The sequence below is a fragment of the Zea mays genome, chromosome 9 (genome assembly GCF_902167145.1).
Source record: "Zea mays cultivar B73 chromosome 9, Zm-B73-REFERENCE-NAM-5.0, whole genome shotgun sequence".
NCBI classification, from domain to species: Eukaryota; Viridiplantae; Streptophyta; class Magnoliopsida; order Poales; family Poaceae; genus Zea; species Zea mays.
In genome coordinates, this window is record NC_050104.1 from 154,889,315 (window position 1) to 154,915,145 (window position 25,831).

Here is a 25,831-nt window from a genome sequence, read left to right on the forward strand (position 1 = left end):
ATGGAGTTCACAACTCGAATGGATCTCAAATCACTAACACGCGAATCAAATGCGTGGGAGCGGAGTCTGGATGTCTTAGTATGCTTAGAGAATGCTTGGTGTTCTCCTCCATACGCCTAGGGGTCCCTTTTATAGCCCCAAGGCAGCTAGGAGCCGTTGGAGATCAATTTAGAAGGCCATTCTTGCCTTCTGTCGAGTGGTGCACCGGACAGTCCGGTGCACCACTAGACAACCACTGTTCATGTCCGGTGCGCGATCCCCTTTCATATCAGGCGCATCCGAGCGTTGCTCCTCGGGGCTGGTTGGCGCACCGGACACTGTCCGGTGTGCCCAACCGACCGTTGGAGCGAGACACGCGTCGCCCGCAGATTGCGCAGCCGACCGTTGGCCGTGAGCGCCGTTGACTCACCAGACAGTCCGGTGCACCACCGGACAGTCCGGTGAATTTTAGCCACGTCGCCTTCTTCAATTCCCGAGACCGACGAGTTTGTCACGGATGACTCACCGGACAGTCCGGTGATTTATAGCCGTACACCTCCGTCGATTTTCGAGAGCAGCCGGTTCAACGCCGGCCAGCCTGGGGCACCGCACAGTCCGGTGTGCCAGGCCGAGCTGGAGTTGGCTGCACACTGCCAATTCTTTTCCATTCCTTTTCTGCTTCTTTTGTCACTGTTTCTAGCACTTATACAAACACATTAGTATTCAAAAACAATGTACTAAATCTAGAACCATACCTTGTAATATGATTTGTATTTCTCTTCTTTGTTTAGCACATAGTAACTTAACCAATCGTGTTGGGCATTTAATCATCAAAACACTATAGAAGTGGCCCAAGAGCACATTTCCCTTTCACACTCTCCCAAATAAGATAGAGCCTGATGATATGTCCTAATCACACAAGTAGACCTTTGTAAATATGGTCTCCACCTATCTACTGCTAATATAAGAGCAAGAAACTCCTTCTCATAAATGGATAATTGTCTATTCTTCACTCCCAAAGCTTCGCTAAGAAATGCAATAGGTCTATTGCTCTGCATCAACATCGCTAAAAGAGAAATGTGCCCTTGGGCTATTTCTATATTGTTTTGGTGATTAGATGCACAACACACTAGGTGAGAACTAACAAATGTTAAGCAAATGTATATCTAGATGGATCAAGAATAAAGGTAAGTTCTAGACACTTAGGCAATTGTTTAATGTGCTAAACATGCTTGTTTAAGTGATAGGAACTCAATGAAGTCAAATGGAGGAAAAAGCACTTAGTGTGTCGTTGGCTAGTGCAAAGGACAATTCGTTAGGAGCTAATCATGCTAATTGACCATCTCATTTCTGCAGCTTTGCTGACCTTGGGACATTATTGGGGATAGATCCAAGGAAGGTAAGCCCCTTTGCAGAGATACTTGTGACTTTACCGCATCTTCTCGACCCTTCAGTCAATCAGGGGTGTTGTAGGTTTGTTTTGATATCTGAGTAAAACTACCGTGAAGACCTAGTAACTATGTACCATATATAGTTTTATTTCCCATGAGCTGGAAAGTTTTATTTGGCATAGCTTATACTTAAGTGTTTCTTTTTGGTATCTGATGATGTATAATTAGTTAATTATTTGTTTACTTGCTTTTTTTGTCGAATACGCAGGAGAGTTGCGCATCTTTGTTAATAGAAGAAGAGTACGAACACAAATACAAAAACAAGAGCTGGCCAACCAGCTCAACACAGAGCCGACTACTCGCTCAGAATACAACCAAGGGCTTTCGCGCCCGCTCTCACCCACTCGCTAGCAACACCAAGAGCGGAAGAAACTACGGCGTCAACTGAGGATGCCTCACTCCGGAAGCACCTTGCATTTCTCTCTTTCCAAACTTCCCAAGTCACCAACGCAAAGAGAGAATCACCGCCCTTCCTGGCGCCCGGTGGCCACAGCTCTCGCACTCTTTGCCACCAACCAAGGACTGAATTGCAGTCCGTTAGCGACGGTCTGTGAAGCCCCAATTGCGACAAAATGCCATCCCAAACTCGAAGGGAGAAGCTGCAAGTGGCCAATAGATGGTCGCAAGTTTCTTCCGCTGTATTGCAGAGGTGGCAAGTGGTTCTCGCATCGAGTCCGTGACGCCGTCGTCTGTCTGCGGTCCAGAGCCGCCTCCTCCAGGCAAGCCACAAGAAGATTTTGACCCTCAACGGCGCCCACGTCTTCCACACGATCGCGATCTCGGGTAGGTGGAGAGAGCCTTCATGGAGCAGCTGGTACGCTGATTGCACACTGAAATGGCCGTCAGACGACCAACGCAGTTTGCTATATGTGCAGCACCTAAAAGCTGCGTCGTAGATGAATCCTCTATATCACGAGTGCCAGGCTACATATAGAATTCAGGTTCCAGTTTGTTTTGTGACTTTCCGAATTTGATCATAGTTCCCAAAATTTGGATATTGACATGCTGAGAAGATAGCATCCCAGATGATTTATGAGGATAGAACGCGGGGTTCAATTGTTCAGGTGCTTAAACAAGTTCTTTTCTTGAAATAACCTATCTGATGTCTAAAAATCTCTGCGATACATTTGCCCTTGTACGATACAGTGATTTGAACCATGTTCATGCAAATATTCTGTTGGTACACAAGTTGAGGCTGTGATACATTTTGACGATGACAGGGAAGAGCTACAGCAACGGGAACAACAGGTTAGTAGTGTCTAGTTTCAGAGCTATAAAATCAGAGGGAATTGAAGTGGCTAAATTCTCCTTCTTCCTTCTTATTCAAGGAAATTTAGCTACTGTAATCCCCACCAGTTTTATCAAATTTAGCTCCTCAAATCCCTTTGGTTTTGTCGCATCTTATTCCAGAGGAATTCAGCTCTCCTTCAATCTCCGGTTTTGTCGAATTTAGCTCGCCTTCGATGCCTTTTGGTTTTGCCGCATCTTATTCCAGAGGAATTCAGCTCTCCTCCAATCTACTCCGGTTTTGTTCCTCCAATCTACTCCGGTTTTATCGAAGGTTTTGTCGAATTTAACTCTGTCGAGGGTTTTGTCGAATTTAGCTCGCTCCTCCAATCTCCTCCAATCTCCTCTGGTTTTGTCGAATTTAGCTCGGCTTCGATGCAGACACAGAACCCTCACGTTTCTATCCACAACTTACCTGAGATTTGACACCTAAGCCAACTACTATTTGGAAGAAAAATAACCGGCCTGATCGATCATCGGTTATAATTACTTGATACTTGCATATTGCTGGATTGTGTCAAAGCCGTTAACGACATCCTTGACAGCATTGGAATAGCTATTCAGATGTGAACTGATTTCAAGAACACTACTGATGATTCAGTGAATCGGCATTGGGTGGAGGATGCACGAGCATCATGCATTGGTTGAGCAAGGGGCAGGACACATGCATGAGCCTGAAAACTTGTCTGCTTATTTAGGGTACGTTTTATACAAGCGGAATCTAAACTCAGCATGCAGCAAAGCTTAACAAACGACACAACGAACACACATACATAGCCGACTGGCAGGTGGTACTCTGTACGAGTGGTGGTGATGTGGCAATTGGCCATCTGTACGAGGCCACCTGTTTATTTGTACGGAGCAGAGGCCAGCTCTGCTCGGCTGCTCACTCAGCCACTCCTGCTGAACACACCGGCACGTGCATGGTAGCGTTTCTTCAGTTTCTTGGACAACCGGTATGGCGGCTTGTCACCGCCTTCTTCCTCCCTCTCTGGCTCGTCACCACGTCCGCCTCCACCTTCTTCCTCCTCCCTCCGCCGTTCTTCTTCCTCCTCCCTCTCTCTTTCTTCCTCCTCGCGTCTCCGTGCACGCTCCTCCTCCTCTTTCTCTCTCCTCCGCTGCTTCTCTTGCTCCTTCCTGGCCCGCTCTTCTTCCTCTTCCCTCCTCTCTTCTTCCTCCCGTTCCCTTTCCTTCCTCTCCTTTTCCTCCCGTTCCCTTTCCTTCCTCTCCTTTTCCTCCCGTTCCCTCTCCCGCTCTTCCTCCTTTTCCTTCTCCTCCCGTTCCCTCCTCTCCTTTTCCTTCTCACGTTCTCCCGGTCCTTTCCCTTTCCCTCCCCCTTCCTCCTCCCGTCGCTTCCTCTCCTCCTCGGCCTTCTCCGCCAGCTCCTCAGCGCACGATACGCACGGCAGTATCGTCGACTCGCGCTGCGCGGACAGCAGCTTGTCCACGGCGGTCGGGTCCCGCTGCCCCAGCGCCAGCGCCAGCACCTTCTTCCCAATGGCCTGCAGCACGGAGCCCTTCCCGGCCAGGAACTGCGGGTGGTTTTGCCCCATGTGGGTGCTGAACCCGACGAACACGAACGAGTCGTCGTTGAACGACATCTGCGCCATCGGGTGGAACCGCGGCACCACGAAGACGTCGCCTTCCTTCACACGGAACACCGAGTTCCTGCACTGCCACCGCGCGCGGCCGCCTTCGCCTTCGCCCTCATCGCCGCGGCCTCCCGGCCCGCCGCGCCGCTTGTGACCGTGGTGGTGGTCTCCACTGCTCCCGCCCGACGGGCTGCTGCTGCTGCTGCTGCTGCTCGGGCACACCGTCTGCACGATTCCTGAACCCTCTGTCACGATGGCGATCTCCGTGGCCTTGGGGTTCCAGTGAGGCCCCATCATCGAACCCTGCAAAGAAACAGACAACAAACCGGTGGATCGTCGTTGACACCATCATCAGCACAGTGCACAGTGCAAGAAGAACCCTTTGACGTACGTGCTGAGAGATTAACATGGCGAGCTGAGACTGAGAGTGATCGCGTGCTTGATTACCGTAGTCAGGTTCACCATGAACATGCCAATGCTGGATCCGTGCAGCGCGTCGAGGTCCTTGCTAGTCATCATCCGGCTCCACCCGTAGCAGTTCTGGACGTCTGGCTTTCCGGAGTAGAAGTTGAACGCCTTGCTCTTGGACTTCTTGTCCTTGTGCTTGTCCTTCTTCTTCTTCTTCTTGTTAAGGAACTCCTCCGGATCGCGCACGCCCAGCAGAGCGTCGATGATGTTCTCGGTCCAGCCGGGTTTCTTGTCCCCCTTCTCCTCCTCTGGGTTGTAGGCTATGATCGGTGGCGGTGTCTTGGCAGACTTGATCGCTTCTACCACCTCGGGTTTGACCTTGTGGAAGATGCTATCGGTTAGCTTGCTGGTCAACAGGCGTACGCATGACGGGGCAGCCACTATATATGCAACAGTACCAGCTTTCACTTACCCCAAATCCCAGGCGAAGAACGTCTGTCTCGAACCCTTTGACCAGATTGCTGACGCTGGAGTAAGCTTCCACCTTGGGCTTCTGCTTTGATTAATTTGGCACACAACAATCACAGAAGTGTACATGCAATGCATTGCAGAGGAACGGAAGGATGAGTAGGACCGGAGGTTCATTACCGAGGGGTCATCGGCGTTGATGCCTTCGCTGGTGAAGATGGCGTAGATCCGAAGACGCTGTCTACTGGCGTTGGGGTAGCTCTGGATGTACAGGATGCTCCCCTGCTCAAAGTTGTATACGTCTCCTCGCTCCACCTCCAGGGAGCTCTGTTCGCTGCTCTCTTCTTCTATGGAAGTCACCTTGCCCCGCCCTGTCCCTCACAAATCACAGACTCATGTAACTGGTGCTCAAGTGCGTAACAAAGCAAGCTTGCCACGCCACCTACCGCTGTGAACGTAGAACACCATGTCGGCATGCAGCTGCACGGGCAGGAACAGCGCCCCGGGGTCCATGGTGATGAAGTGCAGCCGGTACGCCGTGCCCGCCGCGTCGGCGACGTCCACGGCCGAGACCGAGCCGGCCTCGCTCTCCGCCACCACCCGCCGTCGCTCCTTCTCCACCACCTGGCCGCCCACCCTCCACCTCTCGTGCTTCCCGGACGCCGCGGCCGCCGAGACGACAGCCAGGAGCAGGAGCCACCGAGCAGTCGTCGCCACCGCCATGACCCAAGCTAACTAAGGCAGCTAGAATCTCTGCTCTGAGTTCTCCCCCCGTCCCCGCACGGGCTGCGATCTGCGGAGTGGTGGATCGCGCTTTGGGCCGCTTGATAAGCAGCTAGGCTTGCGCCCTCGGGGACGCTGCGTGCGTGCGACGTGGGTGACGCTGGCGCTGTGGCCGTGCATGGGCGGCACGTGGCGCGGTGGCGACGAGAGTGATGGTCGCCGGTGTCGTGGCGCGTGAGGTGTGCCCCGCCGGCGCCACTTGGCCCGCCCTCCGCAGTGAGCTGGACTGCGCGTTCGGATATGTCCTACTCCTTGACATGCCTGCGCGGTGGGGGAGGAAAGTAGGTCTTCAGGCTGAAGTTTGTAATTTGATGGTTTGTTGGTTATCGGCTAACTGTTTTACGCTTGCTCTAAAATTAGTCGTTTAAATTAAAAAACTAAACTTAGAAAAAAAAATTAAGTAAAATATATCAAGTTAAGTACCAAATTAAACATTCTCTCAATTAATCTCAAATGGTAGATTTTTCTGTTCAGTCGCGGTATAAAACCGTATTTTTTAAGACTTTTACTTATTTCTATCTCTGCTGATTATGGTATTAAGATCCCTACTAAGTGTCCAATACTTTCATTAACTTATTACCAAAAATAAAGTATTATAGGTATTAGAAATCCTCTTAGAGTCTAATACTGTCTCCGCTCTAAAATATAGTTGTTTCTAGTCCATTTTTATTATATCTATATTTATTCAAATGATAATGAATTTATATATATATATATATATATATATATATATATATATATATATATATATATATATATATATATATATATATATATATATATATATATAACGGGAGCCCTGGGCTTCCAATAGTTAAAGGAAACACAGGCCGACCATCCCTGCAAACTGGTTCAACCAGCGCGTCCAAACAGGCGGTCGGGTGCGCCACCTGCCCCACGTCTGTTAGCGCAAAAAAAGGAATGCATGCATAAGTCAAACACGATCCAATGCATGCGCATAAATTTAGGAAAGATATGTGCGGCAGTTTCTATTTTTAAAATCCTTTATTTCCTCCATAAATTTAGGATCGCTGCAACAGCCATGCAGCTAGACGCGTAAGGACCATTTTATGATATATACTGAGACTAAATATGCTACACTGTGTTAATAATTATGCAATTCGATATACTGCGTAAAAATCTGTTACCAGCTGCATGCACACGAATTTATGATAAAAAATGTGCAATGAAAGGAAATGAATTACACGCATAGAAACAAAAAATCGTATTTAATGTTTTATTTCCTTCATAAATATAAGGTCCCTCCAACAGCCATGCAGCTAAAACACATTAAATCTAGTTTATGACATATACTGATACAAATTATACTACATGGTGTAGGTATTTATGCAATTCGTTACACTGCGTAAAAAATCTGGCATGTTGTTCACTGGTGGATGCACCTCCGGGTTGGAGCGTAATAACCTTAAGTTTTAAGCATAAAATCCCTCAATTATAAGTGTATATACCGAGCCAATGTGAGAGGTTGATAGCTCTAGTAGGTTGTTATTACGATCCTATTTTTATGGCAGATCCGAAAAATATGGCAGTCGCATGCATGCGGTTATACAGATCCTAAAATTATGGCAAAATGCATGCATGAGTCAAACACGTTCCCTTGCATGCGCGTAAATTTAGGAAAGATATGTGTGGCGGTTTCTATTTTAAATGCTTTATTTCCTCCATAAATTTAGGATCGCTGCAACAGACATGCAACTAAAACTCGTAATGACCATTTTATGCTATATACTGATACTAAATATGCTACACTGTGTAGATAATTATGCAATTCGGTATACTGCGTAAAAATCTGCTACAGGCTGCATGCACACGAATTTATGATGGAAAGAATATGCAATGAAAGGAAATGAATTGCATGCATAGAAACAAAAAATCATATTTAATATTTTATTTGCTTCATAAATATAGGATCCCTCCAACAGCCATGCAAATAAACGCATTAGAACTAGTTTATGATGTATACTGAAACAAATTATACTACACGGTGTAGGTATTTATGCAATTCCTTACACTGCGTAAAAAATCTGGCATGTTGTTCACTGGTGGACGCATCTCCGGGTGGAGCGTAAAAACCTTAAGTTTTGAGCATAAAATCCCTCAATTATAAGCATAAATACCGAGTCAATTAGAGGTTGATAGCTTTAGTAGGTTGTTATTACGATCCTATTTTTATGACAGATCCGAAAAACATGGCAGCCGCATGCATGCGGTTTCTGTCGGGGACCATAATTAGGGGTACCCTCAAGACGCCTAATTCTCAGCTGGTAACCCCCATCAGCATAAAGCTGCAGAGGCCTGATGGGTGCGATTAAGTCAGGGATCAGTCCATACGAGCGACTCGATCACGCCTCGCCCGAGCCTAGCCTCGGGCAAGGGCAGCCGACCCCGAGGGGTTTCCGTCTCGCCCGAGGCCCCCCTTTTTAACGGCGGACACATCTCCGGCTCGCCCGAGGCCTTGGCTTCGCTAAGAAGCAACCCTGACTAAATCGCCGCGCCGACCGACCGAGTCGCAGGGGCATTTAACGCAAAGGTGGCCTGACACCTTTATCCTGACACGCGCCCTCCGGCAGAGCCGAAGTGACCGCCGTCACTTCGCCGCTCCACTGACTGGTCTGACAGAAGGACAGCGCCGCCTGCGCCACTCCGACTGCAGCGCCACTTGACAGAGTGATGCTGACAGGAAGCCAGGCCTTGCCAAAGGCGCCATAGGAAGCTCCGCCCGACCCAGGGCTCGGACTCGGGCTAAGCCTCGGAAGACGGCGAACTCCGCTCCGCCCGACCCAGGGCTCGGACTCGGGCTAAGCCCCGGAAGACGGCGAACTCCGCTCCGCCCGACCCAGGGCTCGCACTCGGGCTAAGGCCCCGGAAGACGGCGAACTCCGCTCCGCCCGACCCAGGGCTCGGACTCGGGCTAAGGCCCCGGAAGACGGCGAACTCCGCTCCGCCCGACCCAGGGCTCGGACTCAGGCTAAGGCCCCGGAAGACGGCGAACTCCACTCCGCCCGACCCAGGGCTCGGACTCGGGCTCAGCCCCAGAAGACGACGAACTCCGCTCCGCCCGACCCCAGGGCTCGGACTCGGGCTAAGACCCGGAAGACGACGAACTCCGCTTCGCCCGACCCCAGGGCTCGGACTCCGCCCGGGCCTCTGCCGAACGATCTCCGCCTTGCCCGACCCGGGGGCTCGGCCTCGGCCTCGGCCACGGAAGACAGACTCGACCCTGGCTTCGGAGGAGCCCCCACGTCGCCCGACCTAGGGCACAGGCCCGCCACGTCAACAGGAAGCGCCATCATCATCCTACCCCGAGCCGACTCGGGTCATGGAGAACAAGACCGGTGTCCCATCTGGCTAGCTCCGCCAGATGGGCAATGATGGCGCCCCACAAGCTCTGTGACGACGGCGGCTCTCAGCTCTCTTACGGAAGCAGGTGGACGTCAGCAAGGACTCGACCGCTCCGACAGCTGTCCCTCCGCCAGGCTCCGTTGCTCCTCCGACAGCCACGACATCACGCCAGCAGGGTGCCAAGATCTCTCCGGCTGCCACATTGGCATGTACTTAGGGCGCTAGCTCTCCCTCCGCTAGACACGTAGCACTCTGCTACACCCCCATTGTACACCTGGATCCTCTCCTTACGCCTATAAAAGGAAGGACCAGGGCCTTCTTAGAGAAGGTTGGCCGCGCGGGACGAGGACGGGACAGGCGCTCTCTTAGGGCCGCTCGCTTCCCTCACCCGCGTGGACGCTTGTAACCCCCCTACTGCAAGCGCACCCGACCAGGGCGCGGGACGAACACGAAGGCCGCGGGATCTCCACCTCTCTCACGCCCGTCTCCGGCCACCTCGCTTCTCCCCACTTCGCGCTCGCCCACGCGCTCGACCCATCTGGGCTGGGGCACGCGGCACACTCACTCGTCGGCTCGGGGACCCCCCGGTCTCGAAACGCCGACAGTTGGCGCGCCAGGTAGGGGCCTGCTGCGTGCTGACGAACAGCTTCCCGTCAAGCTCCAGATGGGCAGTCTCCAGCAACCTCTCCGGCCCGGGACGGTGCTCCGTTTCGGGAGTCTCGAGTTCATGTCGTTCGACGGCGGCTACGACATGATACTCCTTCCACCGCCGCGCGACAACGACAATGGCGGCCGACGACCCGCCCACCGGCGGCGGAACCGACGACATCTTCCCCGCGTGGTGGAAGAACAACGTTCGAGCTCGCCCCGTCCTCTCCCCCGCCAACGGGGAAGGAGGCGGGGCAACCAAGGCCAAGCGGGAGGCCGCGCTTCGTCGGCCGTCGAGCGAATCGACGTTCCCAGCGCCCCAACGGAGGGCACGCCGGGCGTCGACCTCGCGTTCGAGACGAAGGCAGGCGCCGTCCCCCCACGACACGCTGATCCCGAGCAAGAAGACGACGCCGGCGCACTCGCGGAGAGCTTGCAGGACGTCGCCCTCGTACCTGAGACGACGATGCAACCAGTCCCCGATGTGACTACGTCGCTCCTCGTCGACCAAAAGGTACTGACTAACTCCCATCTTACGTCATTTCGACTCGACCTCAACCCGCCAAGCGACCTCGCTTTGGCGGACGCTCTCATTGAGGCGAGTGCAACCCCACTGGGGTTTCGTATGCGGTCGCCTTGGGACCGATTGACGGACGTCTCGACCTACGGGCCCTCTGGGTCCGAGGAAGATGACGATCCCAGCATCTGTTGGGATTTCTCTGGATTTGGCAACCCCAGTGCCATGCGGGACTTCATGACCGCATGTGACTACTGCCTCTCCGACTGTTCCGACGGAAGCCGCAGCCTTGACGACGAGGACTGCGGCCCAAGCCGCGAATGTTTCCACGTCGAGCTAGGGGATCCCTCCGAAGGCAACCATCTTGGCATGCCGGAGGACGGTGATTTTCCTAGGCCGGCGCCTCGCGCCGACATCCCGCGGGAGCTAGCTGTGGTCCCCGTTCCGGCGGGGGGTCACGACCCACAGCTCGAGCAAGTCCGCGGGGCGCAGGCCAGGCTCGACGAGGGAACAGGGGCGCTTGAGACGATCCGCCGGGACGTCGGGCAGGCATGGGCGGGCCAACCCCCGGCCGGAGAAATACGTCACCTGCCCCAAGGTCTCCAGCACCGCGTCGCCAACGATGTCAGGCTCAGGCCGCCGCCCGCATCCAGCGGGGTTGGTCAGAACCTGGCAGCCGCAGCGATGCTCCTCCGCACGATGCCGGAGCCATCAACCACCGAGGGTCGGCGAATCCAGGGAGAGCTCAAGAATCTCCTGGAAGGCGCTGCGGCCCGACGGGTCGAGAGCACTACCTCCCGAAGGCAGGGATACCCCTCGGAGCCTCACGCCGCGACTTCCCGATTTATGCGGGAAGCCTCGGTCTGCACCGGGCGCACGCGCAACACCGCGCCTACGGCCCCGGGCCACCTTGGCAACGAGCACCATCGACGCGACCGTCGGGCCCTCCTCGACGAAAGGGTGCGCCGAGGCTACCAACCCAGGCGTGGGGGGCGCTACGACAGCGGGGAGGATCGGAGTCCCTCGCCCGAACCACCCGGTCCGCAGGCCTTCAGTCGGGCCATCCGACGGGCGCCGTTCCCGACCCGGTTCTGAAAGTCGCCTAGAGGGGGGGGGGGTGGATAGGCGAAACCTGAAAATTAAAACTTTATCCCCCAACTAGATCCCTTGATTAGTGGTTAGAACAAGATATAATTATCGGAGTATAAAAACTAAGTCCTTGCTTGCAAAGAGTATTGCTTTCAAATAATGCGGAATTGATAAATCAATACTACTAATAAGCTTATGAGATTAAAGCAAGAAGGCTTAGGCAAGAAGAGCAATAACACAAGTTCTCTCTTGCAATGTGTTGCTTCACTAAGTGAGAGTTTAACTTAAAGCAACACCAAATAGAATTAGCCAAGAGTAGTGCAAGAGAAACTTAGAAAGGGAAAAGACAAACAAATCACAAGCAATAAGCACACGAGACACGGGTGATTTGTTTTACCGAGGTTCGGCCCTCGAAGGCCTAGTCCCCGTTGAGGAGTCCACTTAAGGACGGGTCTTTTTCAACCCTTTCCCTCTCTCCACCGATCACTCAAGGATCGGCGAGCTTTTCTTCTTCTCAAGGATCACTCTCGATCCCGCAAGGACCACCACACTCTTTGGTGTCTCTTGCTAGCTTTTACAGGCCTCCAAAACTTTGGAGGAAGTTCGATGGGAGTCAAAACTCAACGCGCAAATGAACACAAAGATGTAGCACACACTATCTCTCAAGGAATCTCACAAGGCACTAGGGCTAAACTCAATTGAGTAGCTCTCAATTGCTTGCTCTCTCTTTTGTGGCACTTGTGTTGGTTGTAGTGGTCTAAATCTTGTGTATAGGATGGATCAATGAATATATGTGGTTGGGAGGGCTTGAGTATGTCAACTAGATGACTTGGAATGTTGCTTGGGCTCCCACACTTGAATTGGCCGGTTGGGGTGGTATTTATAGCCCTCAACCATCCATATAGCCGTTGGGGCGCATCTGCCAGAAATTGCACTGGCGGACGGTCCGTAATAGAGATATGTGTTTTTGCATTGGTTCTGTCCGAGGATCATCCTGGTGTCGCGGATGGTCCGCCGCAAGGGCCCGGACGGTCCGCGCTTAGTCTGTTTTTCCAAAAAGCTTCTCCCGTCCGGAATAATCTACGGTATTCCGGACAGTCGATTTAGAATAGTTGTAGATGAACCTTTGACACCTGTAGAACATATAATCTAGAGCAAACTAGTTAGTCCAATTATTTGTGTTGGGCAATTCAACCACCAAAATCATTTAGGAAAAGGTTTGACCCTATTTCCCTTTCAATCTCCCCCTTTTTGGTGATTGATGCCAACACAAACCAAAGCAAATATATAAGTGCAGTAATTGAACTAGTTTGCAACAGGTAAGTGCAAAGGTTACTTGGAATTATACCAATTTTACATTTCATAAGATATGCATGGATGCTTTCTTCATATTTAATGTTTTGGACTATGCTTGCACCATTTGTTTTGTTTTTGCAAACTCATTTGTAAATTCTTTTCAAAGTTCTTTTGCAAATAGTCAAAGGTAAATGAATAAGATTTTGAGAAGCATTTTCAAGATTTGAAATTTTCTCCCCCTGTTTCAAAAATGCTTTTCCTTTGACTGAACAAAACTCCCCCTCAATAAAATCCTCCTCTTAGTGTTCAAGAGGGTTTTCAGATATTGATTTTGAAAATACTACTTTCACCCCCTTTTGAACACAATAAGATACCAATTTGAAATTTACCAATTGAAAATTATTAGTTTTCTAAAACTTGGTGGTGGGCGGTGCGGTCCTTTTGCTTTGGGCTAATACTTTCTCCCCCTTTGGCATGAATCGCCAAAAACGGATACTTTGAGTGAAATATAAGCCCTTAAATAACTACTTTCTCTCCTTTGGCAAATAAAACATGAGTGAAGATTATACCAAAGACGGAGAGACGGCGGGATACCGGCAAAGAGTGGATAATACCAATGGAGTTGAGTGGAAGCGATGTCTTTGCCGAATACTCCATTTCCCTTTCAATTTAAGACTTAATACATGAGATGCTCATGAAAACATATTAGTCTTAGCCTTGGCACACAATGAAGATAAGAAATATGCAAATGTACCAAAGGAAAGAGACATGATTAAAAATGATATGTCAATTAAGATTAAACAATTCTATACAATATAGATTGCTCCCCCTAAATATGTGCATAGAGAGGAAAACATTTTTTTGGTCTAAAATGCCAAGTGCACATAATTAGGTTAATGAGACCATGTCTATATCATAAAGAGTGTAAAGTGCATTGTGTCATAGTATAAGTGTGATGCTTATGACATTTTATGCACTTATGAAAGCATGTTATAAATATCTCAAGCATTTACCCTTAAGGATTTCAAGGAGACTTAAGGACCATCCACCTTTGGAATAAAAGGCAGCTTATCCTCGTTACAAGGTTAAGCTTTAAGCTCCTTGACAATAAAATTACTTCACCCAGTTTAAACAAAGGTGTAAAAATGAATGTTTGAGAAGTTAAACTAGGTATGAAGCAGGGTTAACGCATGAACATGCTTTCTCTTCCTTTTATACCAGATATGCAAGGAATGTAGGAAGATTTAGGTACATGTATAAATAAGTATTGAATGGTTTTACCTTTTTGTACCTTTACATAGAAATGCTCTCTTCATTGTGCTTTGTCCTTAGTCTTAGTCGCTTAAGACCTATACTCAAGACAATGTATGAGAATATTTTGCACAAGAGAGAGTTCTTCAACTTGTGATCCTTTTCTAAGTCATGTTATTATATATCAAGAAGATCACAAATTGCATAAATATATCATGAATTCTCCTTTTAACTTAGTGCATATCAAGATAGATGTCGATTGAAATTACCAATTGAAATCAAATTGAAATTGCATGAAGCACTAAGAAGCATAAGTGATAATTGAAGTTATTCAATGATCAAACAACAGATGCGATCAAAAGAACAACATAGACATTAGATTTTTTTTAAACAAGCTCAAATATAGGAGAATCCAATAGACATGCTACTTTAATATTGAAAGCTACAAACCTTGACAAAGGTGACAATAATTTATCAAGTTGGATTGAAATTTAGTAGCATGCCTTATGAGAAACTTGTTCTCATACATGAGACTATACGAGATTACTAAGATAACGTGCTAGTCTCAATATAATCAGGATATAGAAATAGACTCCCCCTAAAGATATGCATCAAGAATGAAAGGCAATTGAAAGAATTGGGTGGATGCTCTCATTGTTAAAGGCAAATAGGGAGAAGCACTATTTATCTTTGATCAAGGCTTATAAGATCTGCAATAAACAACTTAAGCCTTGTATTCTCACAATGAAAAAGATTTAGAATACTCACAACCACACCATTGATGCTTTTGACAAACTTATTGTCCAAGTAGGTGTTGTTTCACTTAATGTCTTTCTCTTTCATGTGAGTGTCCTCCCTTTGTAGTTGTTCCTTTTTCCTTCCAAACTTATTGAATATACTCAAGAAAGATGTTAATAGCACAAGGGAGTAAATGATGAATGATGGTTTCTTTAGATAGAAGATAAGAACAATTCATCATCCATAAGTCACATAGACATGAAGTAAATTTCTTAACATTAGTGCACATCAAAAGAAATATGCACTCTCTAAACATTTTGATCAATCACAGGAAATTTACTTCTTCACATTGAATTTATTAATCATCACTTGGAGGCAAGTCAATATGAGAACATATATAGCAAAGGCATGAAATAGATTCTAACGGACAAGTGCATTTTTAAGAATGAGATTGAATGCACATCTAGCCGACTTTGGTTTAATACAGAATCTATTCTTCACAAAGGTAGAATATGATAAATTAGAGTAAGCAACCATTGATGGGAACTATATTTGATTGAGAAGATGAGTTCTCATACCTTTGCTTTACCTTCCTTCCTATGGGTGAAGAGCAACCCTTTGAGGCTTGAGGCTTTAAACTTGCACTCACTCTCTTGTAGATTTCATAAGTGAGCTCAAGAGAAATGTTAATAGCAACATAAGCACTAGTTTCCCTTTGAGTAATCATTTTGATAAGGAATGGAAAATAGATTACTAAAGCATGGAAACTTTATAATATGAACTAGGTTATTCCATGATGCATGCTTAGTTTTTGCTTACAAAACAAGCATAGATAATTCTTTTAAGATTATGGGAATAAATCTAATTCATAACATGGAGAGCGATAGATGAAGAAGAATCATATCCAATATAAGCAGGAAGCAAAAACAACATAATCATTGGATTGACTTTTCCTTTTATGTTAAATTACGCATCTCCACAAAGAAACATACTAATGAGACTACATGGGTTACTTAGATACAAGCATTAGTCTCACTATTCTAGTTATAGAGAGAATGTTCCTTTTGTAGATGTCGTAGGGATTTGAATTCCTTACATGACATCTTATTCTTTTAGGAACTTGGAACATCTTTCTATATCTAGAATCATGGCAATAATAGGATAATAAGTGTAAAACATGCCATGAGTTACTTAATATTGTAAAACATGTAGATTGCCATAGTATAGGAATGATGAATATACAATCTACCATATGAGAGGAACTTCTTCAAAGAATGGTGATATAATTTAAAGATACTTGAAGTGCTTTATTTTTCTATGTGACTACATAAGACACATAAGAAATGATATTCTAAAATATTTGCACTTAAAAGCATAAATGTTACCATCCTATGGCTTTCCTCCATGTTGTAGGTCTTGACTTTTCGGCATAGGATTAATTCTTTATTTCCTACAACATTAATATCTTCCCGAGATGATATGAGTTTTTTAGACATAATAATTTGAAATAACCTTGGGTCAATCTTGGATATGTAGATCACTGTAGATTGATAGCTTGAGTTAAAAAATTGAATTGACTCTCTCAAGCATCCCAAAGCTTCATACCATTTCCATCTCCTGCAAAGCTTGTCAAGCATGTTTTGGTACCCATCGCTTGATGGGTCCATTATGGTTAGTTAACAAAGATCTAGGAACCCAAATGTCCTTTGCGCTAGCGTTTGGCAAATTCATTGCCTTTCTAGCACAAGTTGCAATTTTGGGTTGCCTAGTTATATATGAATCAAATGACAAGCTATGAGTGGAGGAGTTACCAATGGGACAATCATTGCATTGATGTCCCTTTTCCCGGCATGTGTAGCATAGGTGTTTTCCAAGTTTTGAAGATTTCTTCTTTCCTTGTTTGTTGCTTGCTACATGGTTAGTAAAAACTTTCTTTTCTAACCCTATGCCCTTTTGTTTTAAATGGGGACAAGATTTAATAAAGTGTCCCTTCTTTGAACATTTAAAACAGAGTTTATCATCCTTGTTAATAATCAAGCCATTTTTAATATAGGGATATGATCTAATCAAGTGCCCCTCTTCAAAGCATTCACTACACTTCTTGATTCTATTTGTATGAAGTGTAACTTGATTATTACCTTGGATGTTACCTTTTATGGAGGCATAGTTGAGGCTTTTGGAAAAGGTATTGATTTTCTTCTTTTGCTTTCTCCTCTTGGTAATCCTCAAGTCCTTGACATTTTCTTCAAGGGATTTAGTGCATGCCTCGGTTGTTCCCGTCTCAAGCTTCTTCACCATGTGATCACGATTATCTTGAGAAGGTTGAGCAATGCATTTCCCTTTGAGTTGTGTCAAGCTCAATTTTAGCCTCTCATTTTCTTCTTTGAGCTTTTGAAATGTATCATCGTTTGCTCCTGCAGATTCTAGCTCAAAAGAAGATTTGCTTGTCGACGGACAACAAGCATTAGCACATGGTAATGTAGCTTCAATTTGAACACATGTGCAAGAGTGAGGTTGTTGGGATTTTAAGTTTTCTATCACAACCTCATGAGTAATATTCAACATGATATGATCATCCATAAGATTTTCATGAGAGCATAAGAGCATATCATATTTTTCTTGAAAAGCTAGATTTTCAACTTTTAACTTTTCTACTTGGTCCTTAAGCAAGGTATTACTATTTACTAATTGAGTGATACAATGTAAAGAGTTATCTTGCTCAATTGAAATAGTTTCATACCTTTGGACCAAATTAACATGAGAGCACTTTAGCTCCTCATGTTCTTTAGTCAACTCGTCAAAGTATTGCATTTTGATGGAGAGAATATCTTTTAGCATTTGACGAGCTTTGCTTTCCTCTTTCGCTCTTTCTAGAAGTTTGAGCATGACCGCCTTATCTTCTTGGCTTAGGCGAGCGTAGAGTTGCACGGAGCTTCCTTCTTCCTCCTCACCCTCATTTGTGCTTCCGCTATCATTTTCATTAGCCACACAACACATGTGGGAATTGAAATGGGAAGACAAACCTTTTGGAGAGGTGGATTCATCGTTTGGTCTCCATCGGTTATTTTCTTCTTCTTCCTTGCAAGGGTTAGTATCACAAATACCAACGGAAGTAGAAGCACAAAAGGAACTATCATGTTTGGACTTATCAAATTTAGTTTTAATTCTAGTCCAAATATCATGCACATCACAAATAGGTTTATCATATTTTATTATGAAGGCATGATAATCTTCTTTGTTAAGGGATTTACTTAAGATGTCATAAGCTAGATAGTTTAAGTGAATACATCTTAAATCTTCTTCGGAGGCATTTTCCCTAGCATAGTTAGGAGGAATAATACTCTTGTCTAAAATTTGTTCTAATTGAGGATCTACGATTCTAAAGGCATTTATCACTCTAGTAGACCATGAATCATAATTAGAACAATCGGAAAGCAATATCTCAAGAATTACCTCCTTCGGAGTTGTCTTCTTGTTCTTTTGGGATCTTCTACGAGCCATCACTTCGAGTTGTTAGACTCAATATGAAGTGCCTAGCTCTGATACCAATTGAAAGTCGCCTAGAGGGGGGGGGGTGGATAGGCGACTTTCAATTAAAACTTTATCCCCCAACTAGATCCCTTGATTAGTGGTTAGAACAAGATATATAATTATCGGAGTATAAAAACTAAGTCCTTGCTTGCAAAGAGTATTGCTTTCAAATAATGCGGAATTGATAAATCAATACTACTAATAAGCTTATGAGATTAAAGCAAGAAGGCTTAGGCAAGAAGAGCAATAACACAAGTTCTCTCTTGCAATGTGTTGCTTCACTAAGTGAGAGTTTAACTTAAAGCAACACCAAATAGAATTAGCCAAGAGTAGTGCAAGAGAAACTTAGAAAGGGAAAAGACAAACAAATCACAAGCAATAAGCACACGAGACACGGGTGATTTGTTTTACCGAGGTTCGGCCCTCGAAGGCCTAGTCCCCGTTGAGGAGTCCACTTAAGGACGGGTCTTTTTCAACCCTTTCCCTCTCTCCACCGATCACTCAAGGATCGGCGAGCTTTTCTTCTTCTCAAGGATCACTCTCGATCCCGCAAGGACCACCACACTCTTTGGTGTCTCTTGCTAGCTTTTACAGGCCTCCAAAACTTTGGAGGAAGTTCGATGGGAGTCAAAACTCAACGCGCAAATGAACACAAAGATGTAGCACACACTATCTCTCAAGGAATCTCATAAGGCACTAGGGCTAAACTCAATTGAGTAGCTCTCAATTGCTTGCTCTCTCTTTTGTGGCACTTGTGTTGGTTGTAGTGGTCTAAATCTTGTGTATAGGATGGATCAATGAATATATGTGGTTGGGAGGGCTTGAGTATGTCAACTAGATGACTTGGAATGTTGCTTGGGCTCCCACACTTGAATTGGCCGGTTGGGGTGGTATTTATAGCCCTCAACCATCCATATAGCCGTTGGGGCGCATCTGCCAGAAATTGCTCTGGCGGACGGTCCGTAATAGAGATATGTGTTTTTGCATTGGTTCTGTCCGAGGATCATCCTGGTGTCGCGGATGGTCCGCCGCAAGGGCCCGGACGGTCCGCGCTTAGTCTGTTTTTCCAAAAAGCTTCTCCCGTCCGGAATAATCTACGGTATTCCGGACAGTCGATTTAGAATAGTTGTAGATGAACCTTTGACACCTGTAGAACATATAATCTAGAGCAAACTAGTTAGTCCAATTATTTGTGTTGGGCAATTCAACCACCAAAATCATTTAGGAAAAGGTTTGACCCTATTTCCCTTTCAGGTTCCGACCCCCGACTACTATCACAAAGTACTCGGGGGAAACGAGGCCGGAACTGTGGCTCGCGGACTACCGCCTGGCCTGCCAACTGGGTGGAACGGACGATGACAACCTCATCATCCGCAACCTTCCCCTGTTCCTCTCCGACACTGCTCGCGCCTGGTTGGAGCACCTGCCTCCGGAGCAGATCTCCAACTGGGACGACTTGGTCCAAGCCTTCGCCGGCAATTTCCAGGGCACGTATGTGCGCCCCGGAAATTCCTGGGACCTTCGGAGCTGCCGGCAACAGCCGGGAGAGTCGCTCCGGGACTACATCCGGCGATTCTCGAAGCAGCGCACCGAGCTGCCCAACATCACCGACTCGGATGTCATCGGCGCGTTCCTTGCCGGCACCACCTGCCGCGACCTGGTGAGTAAGTTGGGTCGCAAGACCCCCACCAGGGCGAGCGAGCTGATGGACATCGCCACCAAGTTCGCCTCTGGCCAGGAGGCGGTTGAGGCTATCTTCCGAAAGGACAAGCAGCCCCAGGGCCGCCCATCGGAAGAGGCTCCCGAGGCGTCTACTCCGCGCGGCGCCAAGAAGAAGGGCAAGAAGAAGTCGCAATCGAAACGCGACGCCGCTGACGCGGACCTTGTCGCCGCCGTCGAGTACAAGAACCCTCGGAAGCCCCCCGGAGGTGCTAACCTCTTTGACAAGATGCTCAAGGAGCCGTGCCCCTACCATCAGGGGCCCGTTAAGCACACTCTCGAGGAGTGCGTCATGCTTCGGCGCCACTTCCACAGGGCCGGGCCACCCGCGGAGGGTGGCAGGGCCCACGACGACGACAAGAAAGAAGATCACCAAGCAGGAGAGTTCCCCGAGGTCCGCGACTGCTTCATGATCTACGGTGGGCATGCGGCGAATACCTCGGCTCGGCATCGCAAGCAAGAGCGCCGGGAGGTCTGCTCGGTGAAGGTGGCGGCGCCAGTCTACCTAGACTGGTCCGACAAGCCCATCACCTTCGACCAGGCTGACCACCCCGACCATGTGCCGAGCCCGGGGAAATACCCGCTCGTCGTCGACCCCATCGTCGGCAACGGCAGGCTCACCAAGGTCCTGATGGATGGGGGCAGCTGCCTCAACATCATCTACGCCGAGACCCTCAAGCTCCTGCGCGTCGATCTGTCCTCCGTCCGAGCAGGCGCTGCGCCCTTCCACGGGATCATCCCTGGGAAGCGCGTCCAGCCCCTCGGACGACTCGACCTCCCCGTCTGCTTTGGAACGCCCTCCAACTTCCGAAGGGAGACCTTGACGTTCGAGGTGGTCGGGTTCCAAGGAACCTACCACGCGGTACTGGGAAGGCCATGCTACGCGAAGTTCATGGCCGTCCCCAACTACACCTACCTGAAGCTCAAGATGCCGGGCCCCAACGGGGTCATCACCGTCGGCCCCACGTACAAACACGCGTTCGAATGCGACGTGGAGTGCGTGGAGTACGCCGAGGCCCTCATCGCCGACCTGGAGAACCTCTCCAAAGAGGTGCCAGACGTGAAGCGTCATGCCGGCAACTTCGAGCCAGCGGAGACGGTTAAGGCCGTCCCACTCGACCCCAGTGGCGACACCTCCAAGCAGATCCGGATTGGTTCCGGGCTCGACCCCAAATAGGAAGCAGTGCTCGTCGACTTTCTCCGCGCAAACGCCGACGTCTTTGCGTGGAGTCCCTCGGACATGCCCGGCATACCGAGGGATGTCGCCGAGCACTCGCTGGATATTCGGGCCGGAGCCCGACCCGTCAGGCAGCCTCTGCGCCGATTCGACGAGGAGAAGCGCAGAGCGATAGGCGAGGAGATCCACAAGCTAATGGCAGCGGGGTTCATCAAAGAGGTATTCCATCCCGAATGGCTTGCCAACCCTGTGCTTGTGAGGAAAAAAGGGGGGAAATGGCGGATGTGTGTAGACTACACTGGTCTCAACAAAGCATGTCCGAAGGTTCCCTACCCTTTGCCTCGCATCGATCAAATCGTGGATTCCACTGCTGGGTGCGAAACCCTGTCCTTCCTCGATGCCTACTCAGGGTATCACCAGATCCGGATGAAAGAGTCCGACCAACTCGCGACTTCTTTCATCACACCGTTCGGCATGTACTGCTATGTCACCATGCCGTTCGGTCTGAGGAATGCGGGCGCGACGTACCAGCGGTGCATGAACCATGTGTTCGGCGAACACATCGGTCGCACAGTCGAGGCCTACGTCGATGACATCGTAGTCAAGACAAGGAAGGCTTCCGACCTCCTCTCCGACCTTGGACTGACATTCCGATGTCTCAAGGCGAAAGGAGTCAAGCTCAATCCTGAGAAGTGTGTCTTCGGGGTGCCCCGGGGCATGCTCCTGGGGTTCATCGTCTCCGAGCGAGCATCGAAGCCAACCCGGAGAAGATCGCAGCCATCACCAGCATGGGACCCATCAAGGACTTAAAAGGCGTACAGAGGGTCATGGAATGCCTCGCGGCCCTGAGCCGCTTCATCTCACGCCTCGGCGAAAGAGGTCTGCCTCTGTACCGCCTCTTAAGGAAGGCCGAGAGTTTCGCTTGGACCCCTGAGGCCGAGGAAGCCCTCGGGAACCTGAAGGCGCTCCTTACAAAGGCGCCTGTCTTGGTGCCCCCAGCTGATGGAGAAGCCCTCTTGGTCTACGTCGCCGCTACCACTCAGGTGGTTAGCGTCGCGATTGTAGTCGAGAGGCAAGAAGAAGGGCATGCATTGCCCGTTCAGAGGCCAGTCTACTTCGTCAGCGAAGTATTGTCCGAGACCAAGATCTGCTACCCGCAAGTTCAGAAGCTGTTGTATGCTGTGATCCTGACAAGGCGGAAGTTACGACACTACTTCGAGTCTCATCCGGTAACTGTGGTGTCATCCTTCCCCCTGGGGGAGATCATCCAGTGCCGAGAGGCCTCGGGCAGGATCGCAAAGTGGGCAGTGGAAATCATGGGCGAAACGATCTCGTTCGCCCCTCGGAAAGCCATCAAGTCCCAGGTGTTGGCGGACTTCGTAGCTGAATGGGTCGACACCCAGCTGCCGACGGCTCCGATCCAATCGGAGCTCTGGACCATGTTTTTCGACGGGTCGCTGATGAAGACGGGAGCCAGCGTGGGCCTGCTCTTCATCTCACCCCTCGGGAAGCACCTACGCTACGTGCTACGCCTCCATTTCCCGGCGTCCAACAATGTGGCCGAGTACGAAGCTCTGGTCAACGGGTTGCGGATCGCCATCAAGCTAGGGGTCAGACGCCTCGACGCCCGCGGTGACTCGCAGCTCGTCATCGACCAAGTCATGAAGAACTCCCACTGCCGCGACCCGAAGATGGAGGCCTACTGCGATGAGGCTCGGCACCTGGAAGACAAGTTCTTCGGGCTCGAGCTCAACCACATCGCTCGGCGCTACAACGAGACTGCAGACGAGCTGGCTAAAATAGCCTCGGGGCGAACGACGGTCCCCCCGGACGTCTTTTCCCGGGATCTGCACCAACCCTCCGTCAAGGTCAACGACTCGCCCGAGCCCGAGGCACCCTTGACTCAGCTCGAGGCACCCTCGGCTCAGCCCGAGGCGCCCTCGGTTCGGCCCGAGGTACCCTCGGCCCCAGGGGTCGAGGCACTGCACGTCGAGGAGGAGCAGAGCGGGGCCACGCCTGATCGAAATTGGCAGGCCCCGTACCTGCAATATCTCCGCCAGGGAGAGCTACCCCTCGACCAAGCCGAGGCTCGGCGGGTAGCCCGACGCGCCAAGTCGTTCGTCTTGCTGGGCGATGAGGAGAAGCTCTACCACCGGAGCCCCTCGGGCATCCTCCAGCGATGCATATCCATCGCCGAAGGTCAGGAACTCCTGCAAGAAATACACTCGGGGGCTTGCGGCCATCATGCAGCGCCTCGAGCCTTTGTCGGGAATGCCTTCCGGCAAGGCTTCTACTGGCCAACGGCGGTGGCCGACGCCACTAGAATTGTCCGCACCTGTGAAGGGTGCCAATTCTATGCGAAGCAGACCCACCTGCCCGTTCAGGCTCTGCAGACGATACCCATCACCTGGCCCTTCGCTGTATGGGGTCTGGACCTCGTCGGTCCCTTGCAGAAGGCGCCCGGGGGCTACACGCACCTGCTGGTCGCCATCGACAAATTCTCCAAGTGGATCGAGGTCCGACCCCTGAACAGCATCAGGTCCGAGCAGGCGGTGGCGTTCTTCACCAACATCATCCATCGCTTCGGGGTCCCAAACTCCATCATCGCCGACAACAGTACCCAGTTCACCGGCAGAAAATTCTTGGATTTTTGCGAGGATCACCACATCCGGGTGGACTGGGCTGCCGTGGCTCATCCCATGTCGAATGGGCAAGTAGAGCGTGCCAACGGCATGATTCTACAAGGGCTCAAGCCTCGGATTTACAACAGCCTCAACAAGTTCGGCAAGCGATGGATGAAGGAACTCCCCTCGGTGGTCTGGAGCCTGAGGACGACGCCGAGCCGAGCCACGGGTTTCACGCCGTTCTTCCTGGTCTACGGGGCCGAGGCCATCTTACCCACTGACCTGGAATACGGCTCCCCGAGGACGAGGGCCTACAACGATCAAAGCAACCAAGCTAGCCGAGAAGAATCGCTGGACCAGCTGGAAGAGGCTTGGGACAAGGCCTTACTACACTCGGCGTGGTACCAGCAGTCCCTGCGACGCTACCACGCCCGAGGGGTCCGGTCCCGAGACCTCCAGGTGGGCGATCTGGTGCTTCGGCTGCGGCAAGACGCCCGAGGGAGGCACAAGCTCACGCCCCCCTGGGAGGGGCCATTCGTCATCGCCAAAGTCCTGAAGCCCGGAACATACAAGCTGGCCAACAATCAAGGCGAGATCTACGGCAACGCTTGGAACATCAAACAGCTACGTCGCTTCTACCCTTAAGATGTTTTCAAGTTGTTCATATACCTCGCACCCACGCAAAGTTTAGTCATCAAGGAAGGGTCGGCCTCGCCTCGGCAAAGCCCGACCCTCCCTCGGGGGCTAAAAGGGGGGAGACCCCCTCCGCGTCGAAATTTTCCTCGAAAAAGGATCTCTTTTTAGCAGAATTTCTTTCGTGCTTTTTGACTACTTCGAAAAGCGGATCCTGGAAACGACGGAGTACACGTAAGCAGCCAAGGCTGACCGAGCCGAGGGACTCCTACGCCTCCGGGATACGGATACCTCACTCATCACCTTCTGCGATAAGTAACTCGCGTTCGGATAAAGTGATTCCGCGGACCGAACAAGTCTTCACGTTCGGAAGCTCTTCTGCCGAGGCGGTCCTTCAAGCCTTCTCGACTGAATCGGTGACAGGGCCTCGTGGACGGGCGAAAGTACGCGTAAGCGGCAAGGCCGACCGAGCCGAGGGACTCCCACGCCTCTGGGATATGGATACCTCACTCATCACCTTCCGCGAGAAGCAACTCTCGCCCACACAAACATCCCTGTTACCGACGAAAAGTCCAGATGCTCGGAATAAGAGGAAAGGAGACGCGGCTTTACAACGCAGCGAGGGTGTGTTTTCTGGCCTCGGCGACCGCAGAAGGCACACGCTACAAGACCATCTGATCCTGCAGGCTCGGATCTTCACGCTGGAAGGGGGCTGTAGCACCCTCGGCTTCGACAACGCCTTCAGCGAGGTCCGACCCAGCCTCGGACGGCGACGTGGTCCGGGGACTTCTCCGGGAATCCGGCCCGAGCAGGCGGCTCAGCCGGTTACCCCTGGGGCCTCGGCCAACCATCTTCCAAGGGCGCCAGCCCGACCCGAGGCCTCGGCTGATCGACTCCGGCGTCAGCCCCGCTGACGGGCAACCCGGCTAGGCTCCGGCCAACCAGGTTCCCATTTTCGAGCCAACTCCGCCTCTGTTCGTACTGATATCGCTACCCCTGGCCTCGGCTCATCGAAGAGCGGCCAAGGGGTCCCTTTAACTGAGCTAGAGGAGCCTCAGACAACAAGGCCGATCGAGCCGAGGGACTCCTACGCCTCCGGGATACGGATACCTCACTCGTCACCTTGACACGGGGCGACTCATGCTTGGTGAAGCGTTTCAGATAATCAACAGGCGAGACTTAGCGCTCGAAAATAAGGAAAAAACACGGCTCCGTGCCGAAATTACATACATGTTCAGGCCTCGACGGCCACAATGAACAAAAACACTGGCATTCGA

General features: G+C 50.0%; 1 protein-coding gene across 1 annotated transcript; it reads right to left on the minus strand.

The window, feature by feature from the left end:
- Nucleotides 1–3,386: 3,386 nt before the first annotated feature.
- LOC103639475 (vicilin-like seed storage protein At2g18540) lies at nt 3,387–6,029 on the minus strand. Its single transcript, XM_008662225.4, has 5 exons — nt 5,632–6,029; nt 5,366–5,556; nt 5,190–5,270; nt 4,757–5,095; nt 3,387–4,612 (listed from the first exon to the last, which is right to left on the minus strand). Exons 1-5 carry the CDS (start codon nt 5,906–5,908, stop codon nt 3,608–3,610), a joined length of 1,893 nt encoding a protein of 630 aa, XP_008660447.1. The 5' UTR covers nt 5,909–6,029; the 3' UTR covers nt 3,387–3,607.
- Nucleotides 6,030–25,831: the final 19,802 nt, after the last annotated feature.

What these genes read in the sequence shown, in the direction of transcription:
- LOC103639475 (XM_008662225.4), bottom strand. Translation starts at nt 5,908, where the DNA reads ATGGCGGTGGCGACGACTGCTCGGTGGCTCCTGCTCCTGGCTGTCGTC. An exon ending in TCAACGCCGATGACCCCTCG is followed by an intron (nt 5,271 to 5,365) that starts GTAATGAACCTC and finishes TAATCAAAGCAG; the next exon opens with AAGCCCAAGGTGGAAGCTTA. An exon ending in TCATGGTGAACCTGACTACG is followed by an intron (nt 4,613 to 4,756) that starts GTAATCAAGCAC and finishes GTTTCTTTGCAG; the next exon opens with GGTTCGATGATGGGGCCTCA.